This window comes from Schistocerca nitens, chromosome 8 (assembly GCF_023898315.1).
Source record: "Schistocerca nitens isolate TAMUIC-IGC-003100 chromosome 8, iqSchNite1.1, whole genome shotgun sequence".
NCBI lineage: Eukaryota > Metazoa > Arthropoda > Insecta > Orthoptera > Acrididae > Schistocerca > Schistocerca nitens.
This window is the reverse complement of record NC_064621.1, coordinates 448,371,004-448,386,599: the sequence shown is the minus strand read 5'-3', so window position 1 is coordinate 448,386,599 and position 15,596 is coordinate 448,371,004. Positions and strand designations below refer to the sequence as shown.

The 15,596-nt window shown below is 42.0% G+C and overlaps 1 protein-coding gene across 2 annotated transcripts in view; it reads left to right on the top strand.

Annotated features, from left to right (window-relative positions):
• Nucleotides 1-11,453, top strand: part of LOC126198651 (uncharacterized) — a 57,659-nt gene extending 46,206 nt beyond the window's left edge. For both annotated transcript variants that reach the window (XM_049935119.1, XM_049935118.1), the window contains exon 3: nt 11,117-11,453. In XM_049935119.1, coding sequence (XP_049791076.1) covers nt 11,117-11,253 — 137 coding nt within the window. In that variant the 3' untranslated portion in view covers nt 11,254-11,453. The remainder of the gene's footprint in view (nt 1-11,116) is intronic.
• The last annotated feature ends 4,143 nt before the right edge of the window (nt 11,454-15,596 follow it).

Genomic DNA, 15,596 nt, shown 5'->3' with positions numbered 1-15,596 from the left:
AACTCAGGAGGATAGAATATTCTAACCGCTTTGATATCACTGTGCACTAGATGTCTGTTTATTTTAATTTGAATACCAGCGATGTGATATTAGGAAGATCTGTATATGGAGATATAAAAGTCTACGGGAAGTTTAATGTTTTCACCAACTTTAAGCCGACGTCAGCCACGTCAGTTGACCCAGACATTAGACAGTCGTGGAAGTGTTGAGATAAAATATGCCAGCTCGCGTCATTTATGGATGTAGTAATCATTCTGCTCATACTGTGAAGTGTAAAGGAATCACAGTTAATTCGTAAGAGGACTTGTTCAAATGATATTTTTTTTATACAGGATTGAAGCGGATCGCCGGATTCTATTAGTGTCAATTGTTCTCAAAGCATAGGTGATATTGCATGAGAATGCTCAGCCTTTGTCTCGGGTTCGATCCTTACCGCCGGCCGGAGTGGCCGAGCGCTTCTAGGCGCTACAGTCTGGAACCGCGTGACCGTACCGGTCGCAGGTTCGAATCCTGCCTCGGGCATGGATGTGTGTGATGTCCTTAGGTTAGTTAGGTTTAAGAAGTTCTAAGTGCTAGGGGACTGATGACCTCAGAAGTTAAGTCCCATAGTGCTCAGAGACGATCCTTACCACCATCCCAGGTCCAATTTTTGTATCGCTCTCTTGTTCTGTTTTAGGAAACCAGCGAAGTACATTTTTGGCGACTGAAAATACAAATTTTGGGTGCGCTCTTCACTTTTGTTGTACGAGTATCGGTTTTATTTCTGCCTTCTCACGTTAAATTTCCTATCAGTCCAACTCGAAAATGTGTCTGAATGAACACTGTGAGCTGGAACGATTAAAAACCTTCCAATCATAGCAAAATTCACTGACATAAAAATAGCAATATCGAAAAGTAATTAATGTATAGTAATGAAATTTTGGAATTTCATTTATCTCGGTAACAAATTTCAGTGATTGACATTGTAAGATCACAGGTTAATGCAACTGCAAGATAAGCCACTGTAGATTCGAAATGCTGGTACATGAATAACCAGTGTAATAGTCAGAATGTTGAATGCAAGTATGTAGACGTGTATCCATTGTGTTGTACAGATGCCGGATGTTAGTTTCTGGGTTTGGAGTTCCCTGCCTGTTGCTCTTGGTCGACTACTGCAAGGACAGTTATAACTGTTTGTGGATTACGCTCGAGCTGTGGTCCTGTAATGCCCATATGTGCCCGACTGAAGGCTGACGGGTGATCAAGCAGGCCAAGGCAACTTCTCGACACACTGCAAAGCGGGTTGGGTTAAAACAGCGGTATGTGGGTCAACGTTATCCTTTTGCAAAACATCCCGTGGAATGCTGCTCATGAATGGCGACGTAAGAGATAGAATCACCGCACTGACGTACGAATTTACATTCACAAGGCATGGCATAGCCACGAGAATGTTCCCGCTGGCATGCGAAATCGTACCCCAGGTCATATCTCGAGGCTTACGCCCAGTGTGTTAGGAACGCAGACAGATTAGGAGCAGGCTGTCGACTGTCATTCTTTTGATCAACATACGGCCGCCATTGTCACAGAGCAAAATCAGCTTTCATCAAAAAACACAACAGACCTCCACCTTTCCATCCAATGGGTTGTCACTTGACACCACTGAACTCGCAAGTGGTGGTGATTTGGGGTCAGAGCAATGCACGTTACAGAGCGTTTGGATCGGAGCTGTTCTTGAAGTAACCGACTTGTAACAGTTCGTTGTGTCATTGTGGTGTCAACTGCTGACCAAATTGTTGCTGCACTGCAACACGGTGCGCCAGAACCATGCACCAAAATGATGGTCTCGCTTCCAATAGCGCCACGAGGCCGTCCTGAGCCTGGTCTTCCTGCAGCCGTTCATTTTCGTGACCACCGCTGCCAGAAATCGTCTACAGTGGCTACATTCAAGCTAAATCTTACTGCAGTATCGCAAAACAAACATCCAGCTTCTGGTACCCCTATTTCACGACCTCGTTCAAACTCAGTGACGTGTTGGTAACGGTGTCTTTGTCACCTTCAAGGCATTCTTGACTAACATCAACTCACCACGTCCAGTCTCAAAGGTAATCTACGCTCATGACCGTTACAGTGCGTATTTAAATCAGTCTTGATTTTCACCCTCACAGTGGCGCTACTAGCTTCACTCTTACTCGACTGGCTCGAAATCTGATTAGTCATGATCTTTCAGATGTAGAGACACGCCTACAAACATTCGTTTACGTCGCACAGCTTCTTCTTGATGTTGTGCTTTTTTCCGTCAATGTAAGTTATCGGCAATTTTGGTAAAAGGACCTAGACCGAACATCACTTTCGACATAAGCGAAATGCTGAATTATATAAAAACTTTTTTCATAACACATACTCTTCTCCCTCGTTATTCGAAATTATAACAAAAGGAAGTTACATTAACGAGGCGAAATGCGTCGTATTACTGGATCAGTTATGCATTTAACACCAGAAAAACATGTGAAAATAATTTCCTGATGTCGGCCGAGCGGTTATAGGCGTTTCAGTCCGAAACCACGCGGCTGCTACGGTCGCACGTTCGAATTCTGCCTCGGGCATGGATGTGTGTGATGCCCTTAGGTTAGTTAGGTTTAAGTAGTTCTACGTCTGGTTGACTGACGACCTCAGATGTTAAGTCCCATAGTGCTTAGAGCAATTTCAACCATTTTGATTTCCTGATGCTGTGTTATTAACGAGAGGACTGGGACATTTTTGTTTAGAGCGACTGTTGCTTGCACACGAAGAAATTGAGAAAAAGAAGCAATCTTAAACAGTTGTCTGCAAATGATCTGGGGCATCTAACACGGCGGCGCCGACTTTAAAGCGACTTACAGTCTAATTCTTTAGCGCCATCGCCCCTTATTAAGAGGGTTGCCCAGAAATCAAATCACCGCATATCTTTTCGCAGCTAAAAACCATGCTACGAATGCGAAACGTTACGTATGTATTATTTGAAGTCTTCTGAATAAGCGCGCCAAATTTCCGTTACTTCCGACAGATAACGTAGCTGCAGGACAGTTTCAAAATGGCGTCTGTAGGTGATGTACATTACAAGCAATGTGCCGACATTGAATTTCTCTTTGCAGAGAAAGAAACTATGGGGAATATTCAAAAACACTTTTTAAAACTATATGGAGCATGTACTGTAGACAGAAGTATAGTTAGTCATTGGGCACGAAGGGTGAGGTCATCAGAAGGCTGCTCGGCGGTGCTCCACGATTTGCAGCGGTCAGGGAGACCATCCACGGCTGTGACAACTGACATGTTGCAGGAAGCTGATGTTGTCATTCGCCATTAAAAGATGCTGTTCGTGGAAGACATTTTGAGGACGATCAGGGGGTGATTCACACACTGAAGCGTTGGCTTCGCCACCAGCTAAGGACTGGTACCGACAGGTCATACACGCCATTTCTTTGCGCTGAAGGAAGGCCATAGAGCCGCGCGGGGTTAGCCGAGCGGTCTGGCGCTGCAGTCATGGACTGTGCGGCTGGTCCAGGCGAGGTTCGAGTCCTTCCTCGGGCATGGGTGTGTGTGTTTGTCCTTAGGATAATTTAGGTTAAATAGTGTGTAAGCTTAGGGACTGATGACCTTAGCAGTTAAGTCCCATAAGATTTCACACACATTTGACCATTTTTTGAAGGCCGTAGAAAGGGGTGGAGATTAAGTGGAAAAACAGGGTGTGTAGATAAAACACCATCCTTTCGAGTGTGTAATTCTCATCAAGCCCAATAAAGAATTATTCATGAAAAAAATGCGGTGCATTACTTTCTGGGCTACCCTCGTATATCTCTGTGGTTCCCCATCTTCCTCTGTGGAAATTCTAAAAATTTTCATGATGACCTCTGGGCCCCAAATCCGTCGTTGATTAGGAATGACTGCTAGCGAATATGACGATGTATCGTCCTGAAAAGTAATTAAATCCGCTGAAAATTTATTGAGCTCAAAGTAAAACTTCGTAACACTTCCGGCAGCAACAAACGCTGTAAGTCAGGTTAATCGGATGGGATGCAGTGAGGTACTTCATAGGCCACACACGCAACTGTTATTAACGACAGTGTACGCCCACACATTTATTATTTTAGCTGGTGGGGCATCAGTTAACTCAAACTTTTTACTGTACAGTAGTTGGTATGCCCATACAATCAGAAATGTAACTCCAGTTTCGTTGTGAATCACATCAATCCTCACAAAATCCTAATATTTTTCAAGATAGAGTAACTGCTGTCTGCAATTAAACTTTCTTGCTATGTATTCTTCTCTTCTGTCTTCTACATTCCATCTGCGACGACTTCAGTTTCTTCTGCTATCTTCTGGCCTCCTCTTCTTTCTCGTAACGTACTGCTCTGCATCGAATGCTTTAGAAACCTGATGTTCTGCCAAAAATATTATTACCTCATTACAGCAATGCCATTACACCCTTTCTGACAGTTTTCCATAACTGCTAAAATGTAACACCTACACATAATCCTACCTCTCTCTGCTCCTGCTTCACACGTCACAGTCCATAACACTACTCAAAGAACCTCTTCTCCCTACCTTTACGGGAAACATACTTTCCTGATGGCGTTTCCATTAACACTTCTCTCACTAGACTCCCTCAACTGTCTTCCTCTGAGTTTTAATAATATAGGGTATTAATAAACCGCTCCATCTGTATATAGTCCTTTATTGAAGGTCGTCTGCAGTTTAATTACATAGATGATAATTTTTATTCTACTGGCCCTTAGCACTACTTTTACATGAGGCACAAAACAGTGACATTACATAAAACGTAACAACAAAACATACATTTACAGATAATGTACAATCTGTATAGTAAAAAATCGGTAAAACATCTGTCAGAAGAAATCAGAATTACAATCATGGAAATAGATGAGTAGGGTACTATTCAAATCGATCTTACAGAGGAGAAAAAGTCTGTTACAGTATGGGAAGATAAATTCTGCCTTATGCAATACACTTTTTTTCTGTTTCCCTTCACCCAGATATGTTTCGGCACTTTTTGTGGTATCTTCAGTGGGCTATCTTTTTATTTAAAAAAATAAAAATAAATTAATAAAAATAAATATAATAAAAAATATAAAATAATAAATAAATTAATTAAATAAGGCAGTGAAGATAGCACAAAAAATGCTGAAACATGTCTGGGTGAAAGAAAACAGAAAAATTGTGTCTTGCATAAGACGGAAGTTCTCTTCCTATTTCGTAGCAAGCACGGAAATTACAAGAAGAACTGCAACACCACAAGATGATAATCTGTTATAATACCTTGTAGCGGACAGCTTCCTCAGTTCCTTCCAGCATCACATGTGCGTCATTTCATTTTCCGTACACATCGAGAAGGAAACTTTTACTATGACCAGTGCTGATGATAGTTCATCATTTGCTATCTTATTACTTTTTATGTACGTATGTTCTTATTAATTCTTATGTAAGTGTGTTCTTCATATTTACTGATAAAATTTCTGCCGATTTGTCCCATACATCGTGTGTCTCCCCTAAGAGTCGTCAGGAACATTTTCGCTGATGTTTCGGCAGATATCTGTATTTAGTTTTTGCTCTGTGTAGCTGGAATAGGCCCAGGCACTTACTGCTCGTCAGGTCTTTCATGCGACGCGTGATGTCAACATAAAGCGTCGGTATTTCCCATTCCAAACAATTTGTAAATCGGAATTTTGCGGGTCCATTCGATAGAATGGTCCCAGATTAATCGAGTGAGATATTCGTTTTATCGACATGTATCAACAGATGCAGTAAAACGCAAACAGTAGTCAGGACTGCGACTGAGCAGCGCTTCTGCGTTACAGTGGCACTCAGAGCGGGCCAGTGCGGTGCTGTCCCTGCTGGAGTGCTGGTTGATCTTCGAGCTTTACTGTCCCTGTTAAAACATGCAAATGTCACACTAGACTAATTTCGGACCACTCTAACGTAAAATTCGAATTCCAATTCAAAAATAATTTTGCTTGTCATGGCGAGCAAATCGACGCTTTCTGTCGACGCTATACGTCGCACGAATGACGCGAAGGGCACTATTTGTTTGATCTAATGCCAAATACCCAATGCAAAAACAAAACTGGAAATATCTGCTGAAACACCAGTGAAAATTCGGCTAGTGACTCTTAGGAGAGGAATCCTGTATACGTCATAATTTCTTTTGCGTAACGGCCTTTAAAGAACCACGGGCAGCCTCCCAGAAACTTTCCATCATCCCTTTTCTCTTCCACTCTTCTTCCAAGATTTGCAGTATCTTCTTCTCTTCTTTGTTATGCTAGTGGCTATCCTTTTCCTGTATCCTTCTCTGACCCCGATATCTGGCATATTGGTCGGTATGTACTTGCTTCTCCAATTTTTCTTCTTTTGCACATTAATCCCAAATTCGTCAAACGCTTACTAGATTCCACAACACAGTTGGATCCTGCATTTCCTCTTACCCTTCCTGTTGTTGCCCCTACCATTTTCGTCGACATATCCATATTCATCCTGATCATATATCCCTAGATCTTCGTAGCTACCCCTCACCATCACTTTTGTGTTTCATATTTTCCTGAGTGTTTTTCTCTTCTTTCTCTAATCGTTCTGATTTATTTATTCTTATTGTTATCGTCCCAACTGTATCTAGTACCACACTCCTCACAATTGTCTTTTAGTGTCCGATTTTCCGGTTGTAGATATATTCTTCTCACTGTATACCTCAAACAGAAGGCTGACTTCTTCTTCTTCATCATTTCTGTTATTCCCTCTTTCCTACCGTCTTTTTCCTGTCGCTATCAGGAGAAACAAAACTGGTGTTCTACGGATCGGGGCCTGGAATGTCAGATCCCATAATCGGGCATGTCAGTTAGAAAATTTCAAAACGGAAATAGATAGGTTATATTTAGATATAGTGGGAAGTAGTGAAGTTGGATGGCAGGAGGAAGAAGACTTCTGGTCGGGGGCTTTCAGGATTATAAATTCAAAAGAAAATATCGGTAATGCAGGAGTGAGTTTAAGAATGAATAAATAAGTAGCAACGCGGATAAGCTACTAAGAACAGCATAGTGACCGCATTGTTGTAGCCAAGATAGATACGAAGCCAACACCTACCGCAGTAGCACACGTTTATATTCCAACTAGCTCCGCAGGTTATGAAGAGACTGAGGAATTGTGTTATGCGACAAAAGAAATTTCATATAATTAAGGGAGGCGAAAATTTAGTAGTCATGGGGGACTGGAATGCGATTGTAGGGAAAGGAAGAGAAGGAAAAGTAGTAGGTGAATATGGACTTGGGGTAAGGAATTAAAGAGGAAGCCGCCTCGTAGAATTTTACACAGAGCATAACCTAATCATAGCTAACAGTTTAAGAATCATGAAACACGGCTGCATACGTGGAAGAGGTCTGCAGAAATTGGAAGGTTTCAGATAGATTATATAATGGTAAGACAGGGATTTAGGAACAGGCTTTAAATTGTAAGACATTTTCAGGGGCAGATGCGGACTCTGACAACAATTTATTGCTTATTAACAGTAGATTAAAACTGAGGAAACTACAAAAAGGTAGGAATTTAAGGAGATGTGACATGGATAGACTGAAAGAACCAGAGGTTGTGGAGAGTTTCAAAAAAAGTATTAGGGAACGATTGACAAGAACAGGGGAAAAAAATTCAGTATAAAAATGGGTCGCTTTGAGAGATGAAATAGTGAAGGCAGCAGAGGATCAAGTAGGTAAAAAGACGAGGGCTAGTAGAAATCCTTGGGTAACAGAAGAGGTAGTGAATTTAATTGATGAAAAGAGAAAACATAAAACTGCAGTAAATGAAACAGGCGGAAAGCAATACAAACGTCTCAAAAATGAGATCTACAGGAAGTGCAACAAAGGTAAGCAGGGATGGCAAGAGGACAAATGCAAGGATGCAGAAGGATGTATCACTAGGGATAAGGTAGATACCACCTACAGGAAAATCAAAGCGACCTTTGAAGGAAAGAGAACCACATGTATGAATATCAAGACATCAGATCGAAAACCAGTCCTACGCAAAGAAGGGAAAGTAGAAAAGTGGAAGGTGTATATAGAGAGTCTATACAAGGACAATGTACTTGAGGGCAATATTATGGGAATGGTAGAGGACGTAGATGAAGATGAAATGGGAGAAATGATACCGCGTGAAAAATTTGGCAGAACATTGAAAGACGTAAGTCGAAACAAGGCTCCGGGAATAGACAACATTCCATTCAAACTACTGAAATCCTTGGAAGAGCCAGCCATAACAAAACTCTTCCATCTGGTAAGAAAGACGTATGAGACAGACGAAATACCCTCAGGCTTGAAGAATAATATAATAGTTCCAATCCAAAAGAAAGAAAGTGTTGACAAATGTGAAAATTACCGAACTATCGGTTTAGTAGGTCACGGTTGCAAAATACTAACACGAATTCTTCACAGACGAATGGAAAAATTGCTAGAATCTGACCTCGGGGAAGATCAGTTTGGATTCCGTAGAAATGTTGGAACAAGCGAGACAATACTGACCCTACGACCTATCTTAGAAGACAGTTAAGGAAAGGCAAACCTACGTTTCTAGCATTTGTAGACTTACAGAAAGCTTTTGACGATGATGACTCTTTCAAATTCTGAAGGTGACAGAGGTAAAATACAGGGAGGAAAGGCTATTTACAATTTCTACAGGAAACAGTTACGAGAGTCGAGGGGCATGAAAGGGAAGCAGTGGTTGAGAAGGGATTGAGACAGTGTTACATCATGTATCAGTCTGTATACTGAGTTATCAGCAAAGGATATTGTAAGTAAGAGACAACAAAGGACCTGGAAGAACAGGTGAACGGAATGGACAGTGTCTTGCAAGGAGGATATAAGATGAAAATCAACGACAGGAAAACGAGGATAATGGAATGTAATCGAATTAAAATCAGGTGATGCTGAGGGTATTAAATTGGGAAATAATATACTTAAAGTAGTAAATGAGTTTTGCTATTTGGGGCGTAAAATAACTGCTGATGGTCGAAGTAGAGAGCATGTAAAATGTAGACTAAGTACGGCAAGGAAAGCGTTTTTGAAGAAGAGAAATTTTTTAACATCGATTATAGATTTAAGTGTCAGGAAGTTTTTTCTGAAAGTGTTTGTATGCAGCGTAGCCAAGTATGGAAGAAAGACATGGACGAAAAACAGTTTAGACAAGAAGAGAATACAACCTTTCGAAATGTGGTACTACAGAAGATTAAATGGGTAAATCATGTAACTAATGAGGAGGTACTGAATAGAATCGGGTAGAAGAGGAATTTGTGACACGACTAGGAGAATGGGTCGCTTGGTAGGACATGTTCTAAGGCATCAAGGGATCACCAATTTTAGTATTGGAGGGCAGCGTGGAGGGTAAAAATCGTAGAGAGAGACCAAGAGATGGATACACTAAGCAGATTCAGAAGGATGTAGGTTGCAGTAGGTACTAGGAGATGAAGAATCTTGCACAGGATAGAGTAGCATGGAGAGCTGCATCAAACCAGTCTCTGGATTGAAGACCACAACAACGACATACCCTCACACGTATGTGAATCTATCCACCTTCTGTGTGGTTCCTTCAGTGTTTTCCAATCGCCAGCGGTATTTAATGTCTTTGTCTCGTTACCGCAGTCCTATCTTTCTGGGTACCCAGCTTACGCTGTCGAATTTTGCCACGTGTCTTCTTCCGTCTAACTTACCATCTCAAAGTCGTCCGCGAGAGGAAGTTATTCCACTTGGATCTAACTGCCCTGTTGTACCTCAAGTACCTCTGTGGTATTCGTGTTTGTTTCATTTATAGTTCTTGACTCTCATCACTTCATCTATAGTTATGACGAACGTAACTGGTGTCATTTAATGAATTAACTCCATCTTCTGGTAGATACCAATCGCTGTTATATAGGTTTATTTCTAGGCAACCAGTTTCGACGTTACACTATGTCATCTTCAAGCCAAACTTCTCCAATCCAGTTACCTTCGTGTTACAAATATAGCAGTGCCTTTAACTGGTCTCACAATAGCTGTTACGGGCATACGCATTGAACATTGAACATTGTTGCTGACTGTTGTCCAACGAGCACGTATGCACGTAATAGCTATTACGAGACCAGTTAAAGGCGCTGCTATATTTGTAACACAAAGGTTACTGGATTGGAGCATATTTGGCCTGAAGATGACGTAGTGTAACGTCGAAACTGGTTGTCTAGAAATAAACCTATATAACGGCGATTCGTATTGTTTTTATAACTGGTGTCAATCCGTCTTCTTGTTGTACGCGCGGGTCTTAATCTCAGACATTTCCAATAGTGCTTCTCTGAATGTTACTTACCATTGGATTCATGTCTGTCAGCATTTATGTTACTAATTCTCATTTAGTGCTGTCTTGTCCTCTGTTTCACACGATACTTCCAAGAATCTCTTTCGAAGGAGCCCTCTTGAAGTCTGTAAGATTATTACTGTCTTTTTCATCTCTAAATCCCTATGCTCCATCAGTGGTTTGACGGCATATTTCTGTTCCACACATCCTCTTCTCCTAAATTGCTCTGATAGACACCAACTCTATTTTCCGTGTGTTCTTCTCCTCTCCACTGGAATTTCGACAGCACCCTGAAATCCGACTTCTACTAGCGATGATCCTCTGAAATTGTTTCCATCCGTCTGGACACCCTCCTTATCAGATTCGTCCGCGGTCTAGGTAACTTCTTTGTTCTCCAAATCTGGTACTTGGCATTGGTCATCTCGTCCACCGCCTTGTCGCCTCCCCACTTTATTATGGCGGCTGTTTTTCCATCTTCCACCATGGTCTTATTATTCCTTACGTCACTTATCGCCTGTGCGACCTCGGCCCTGGTTGAAAGTCGTGACTGTCTTTTGTGTCGTTTCGCAATTGTAGCTCGTCTTTAGCTGCTTCGCAGTTAACAGATACCACAGTTAGCCACTCCAGAAAACGAATACCTATAACTTCACTGCTTAAATTTTTTCATTGTTAATTCGTTCTTCAGGGAGCTAATATTTCTGTTCATCTACCTCTTTTTGAGTAACTATCAGTTCCTGAAGTGTATAGTTTAACAGCGGTCAAAGCCTTTGTTTGTGTGTTGCAGATAACACACACAACGCGTTGCATGGTCGGTGCCGCGGCTGCTCGCATGACGAGCGGAACCTCATGATGTGGGCCATCAAGATGGCGCGCCGCAGTTACCCGAAAGAGTTCCGGAAGGTGTGGCGCCGATACTACTAGTGGGTAGTACGAAGATGACACAATCAATACTAGTTATTATCTCGTGTTACCTGAGAGACCAAAGTTACCGCCTTACGAGTCTACAGTGACGGAGATGGAAAGCGTTACAGCATAAAGAGCCTTTCCAATATTTGTCAAAATTTGCGGAGAGGTTCATCGTACAAGACTAATAAAGATTAAAGATTCATTTTTTTCGAAAATGACTGTCTTTAACATCAGCATGATGTGTGACACCACTGTCACGAATACACTCTTTTTGTGTTGTATCATAGAAGCATATAGCGTCCGAATTTCATCTCGAATTTATGCCTTGCCTGAATCAGACTCTGCGTCAGTTCATCAGTATAGCAGATCAGAGTCTGGTATGAACGTATACATCTTCCCATCGCATCTCAAGCACGCCCTACGGGTAATAAATCAGGGGCCTTGGTAGGCCAGTCAAGGACCCGTTCGAAGTATTTGTGGTGTAAACTGCACTGCGAGGCCTTGTGCACTCGCCACAAAAGGTATGACGCGAGGATTTATCTTTCTCACCAAGTACTGGCCAGCATTAGGCCTCCCTTTATCGACTGACAGATTTGTTCTTTCCTCACCATGAATCCAGGAGTCTACCATTCCCGGAAGCACAGTTCCCGACTATCGCTGCTGCCTTTGACATTTCACGAGGTTGTAAACGGACACAATGGAATCAATCTAACGGCCACAAACAGGATCGAGACTCGTCGCTGAAGAGCAAAGAATGTCCGTCAGTGTTGCATTTGACGATAGCTTCACACATGTAACCCTCTATCATATGTTGGCTGTGCTAAACAACGTTTACAGTCGATACCTCAACGCATCTTCCAGTAATGTCTGACGGTGGGTTACTGGTGACATTCTGGTTGTAACCTTCGACGGATATCACTCCTTTGTCCTTGAAAGCCAGTCCAGCAATTCTATGGTCTTCTCCTGATGTGGTTCATCTAGAATGGACTGTTATTGTCCACATCGTACTATTGCCCTCAGCTTATTTCGTCAGCACTCTTTCTGGAGTCATTACACAACAGCCAACTGTCTGTGCGACCTGTCACTTTGATGTTCCCACGTCTCTCGTGCCAATAATTGGAGCCTTCTCAAAGCCTGAAATTTGGCGATTAGTTGTGCACGTCCTCTGGGCGTGTTGTGTTGCAATCCTCAGCTGAAAAGTTTCTGTAACGTGGACACACCCTATGACCACCAGGGAGTCACACCATTCTTCAGCTGTAGGAAACGATTTCAACTGTCTTTAAAACACTGAAAACAGTTGCGCAAACGGTGAATGTCTATTGAACGTACCTCACAGGAATGAAAATACTATCGTATCTTCTCTGGTAGTGTTCACACAAGGTATTCATAATATAAAGCTTTCCTTTTCCGATAGCGTTGTTCTTATGGAGCAAAAGCTTGGAAACCAAAACATGATGGGTGTTTTCTTATAACTGAGTTATTTCGTTACATTAGTGTGGTTACTGATATACGGTGAAAGGATAGAAGGACAAAAAGAACCACTGCTTGCTATTGTTGCACAAAAACCGCACCTTTTTTTGGCTGTATGTCTCTTTTGTTCAATGGACTTTTATCTACTTGTTAGTATCTGCTGCTGAAAGAACTTTTGTCACGTTAGTATAGATGCAAATGGTTTGCAGTCATATTAAATAATTTGTTACATTTCTCATTGATAATAATGAACCGTAGTCTTAATTTGGCCCATCACCTAATGTTACCTAGTATAATTTACACATGGGCAAGAGGAAGTCAAAGCAAGCTGTGTTAACAGAATCGTTTCTTGTGTAGTGACTTTGTTGTGTTTGTGTATAAAACTGCACAGAAGTATACATTACATTGTAAGTGATATTGTACAGAACTAACTGATACAGAATGTAATGTTCTTACGAGTGTGCCTTGTTCTTAGTGTACTCCAACTAATAATAGAATGAAATAAAATATATAGTCTTTTGTCTACTTCCTTACGAACTATCATCAATGTCTCAAGATCAACACAAATCACTGGTGAATATATTTTGTACTCACAAGGGATGTATCCCAGACAGAAGACGAAAACCAAAACATATTACTTTAAAAATACGGATATACTCGTATGTGTGTTCTACCATCCGTCAAGGTTATTAAAGGGTATAACTCTGTACACACGTATTCGCCGTTTGAAGCCTAACGTATCTAATGATACAGTTCTCTGAAGAAACAACAGGGTCTAACAGATCATTACGAACCTCAGATTCAGAGTCATGAAAGGGTTAACATTCACCAAACAAGTAGGCACTTCCTTCAAACAACGTATGTTAACACATGTGCAGTACAAGCAGAGTTATATTTTCTAAAACAGACGTTTCTGGATTGTCGTACGTTCTTTCCTCAATAGTCATGGAAGAGTAGAGGTAAATTTTCAGTAAAGTGATTAAAACGCAATACAATGCAACAGCTCGTGGTAATGAATTGTGAAATTTAATCATCGTGACTTTCCTTTGCTTTCTGTAGTGCTCATGCAATGGTATACCCTACCATGTCCATATCTCGCCCTTCTCAGCTGTGTGCACTGTTCCATTCCGCTGTGTACATTACCTGTCCTTTTCTGTAGGCTATACCTATTGTCCTGAAGATATCAAACTTCTTCCACCTTTTGTCGTTCTCCAATACTTTTTCTACGTCAAAATATACTACAAATGAGTCATGAATTTCCTCAATTCTTCCTGCCATCATTATGTGTAACGTCAGAATTAATTCTCAGCTATTTTCAAATCCAAAGTGACTGATATGTCACAGATCCTCAGTCATCTATTCATTTGTGTAACCTGATTCTCTCCCCACGGAGCACCGTACCATAGGCGTTAAGTTTGATATAATGTCCCTTAGATCCAGGAAAGCATTGTCGTTTATTAAAAACTTTAGAAGTAGAAACTGACCAGTTACGAGACTGGACTCAAGTCCTTGTTGGTAGAACTCAACACATCATTCTCAACGGAACGAAATCGACAGATGTAAAAGATTATACGTCAAGGAACTGTGATAGCTTAATTTTCCGAATATACGTGATGTTATCGGTATAGGTACAAATATTTTGATAACTGGTACTTTAATACGCACCCACTACGGTGTTTTAGGAGTTTTCGTCTATGTCTAACAGTTTTTCTGCAATAGCATCAGAAAAGTTGATATTTTCTGAACAGTCGTAACTGCGCCACAAAATGGAAAATGCCTGCAAGTATAGACTAGCCGTTGTAGACCAACACATCTACAATATCTGACCAGCTGCCAAGGGGAAAGTAAACATTAGTGATCTGCTTGTGCCACATGTGCATGGGGGTACTAGCCAACCTAAGAACATACATCAAAAAAGTTTTGTATCACCCCAGATCCCACAACTCCTCAGGATAGACGTTGACTGTGGGTATTGTATCACAGACACAGTCCCTTTGACTGTTCATAGATGTCACTAAAGCCGCCCAAAGACGTAAACAACCATGCATGAGCAGCGCCTATTACACGGAGAGGGTCCGAAAGCCGACCAGTTCCAGTCATTCCACCAGGTAGTAGGTACACGGCTCGTGTTGCCTGTAGTTTAACCATGCCTACACGGTCAATACCGCGGTTTGATCGCGTCCGCAATGTTACTTCGTGAGAGGAAGGGCCCTCAAAAAGGGAAGTGTCCAGGCGTCTCGGAGTGAACCAAAGCGATGTTCTTCGGACATGGAGGAGACACAGACAAACAGGAATTGTTTGCTCAGGCCGTTCAAGGGCTACTACTGCAGTGGATGACCTCTGCCTACGGATTATGGCTCGGAGGAATCCTGACAGCAACGCCACCAGAGTGAATAATGCTTTTCGTGCAGCTACAGGACGTCGTGTTACGACTCAGACTGTGCAGTATAGGCTGCATGGTGAGCAACCTCACTTCCGACGTCCATGGCGAGGTCCATCTTTGCAACTACGACAACATGCAGCGCGGTACAGTTGGGCCCAACAATATGTCGAACGGACCGCTCAGGATTGGCATCACGTTCTCTTCACCGATGAGTGTCGCATATGCCTTCAACCAGACAATCGGCGGAGACGTGTTTGGAGGCAACCCGGCCAGGCTGAACGCCTTAGACACACTGTCGAGCGAGTGCAGCAAGGTGGAGTTTGCCTGCTGTTTTACGGTGGCATTATGTGGGGCGACGTACGCAGCTGATGGTCATGGAAGACGCTGTAAAGGCTGTGCGATACGTGAATACCATCCTCCGACCGATCCTGCAGCCATATGGGCTGCATATTGGCGAGGCATTCGTCTTCATGGACGACAATTGGCGCCACCATCGTGCACATCT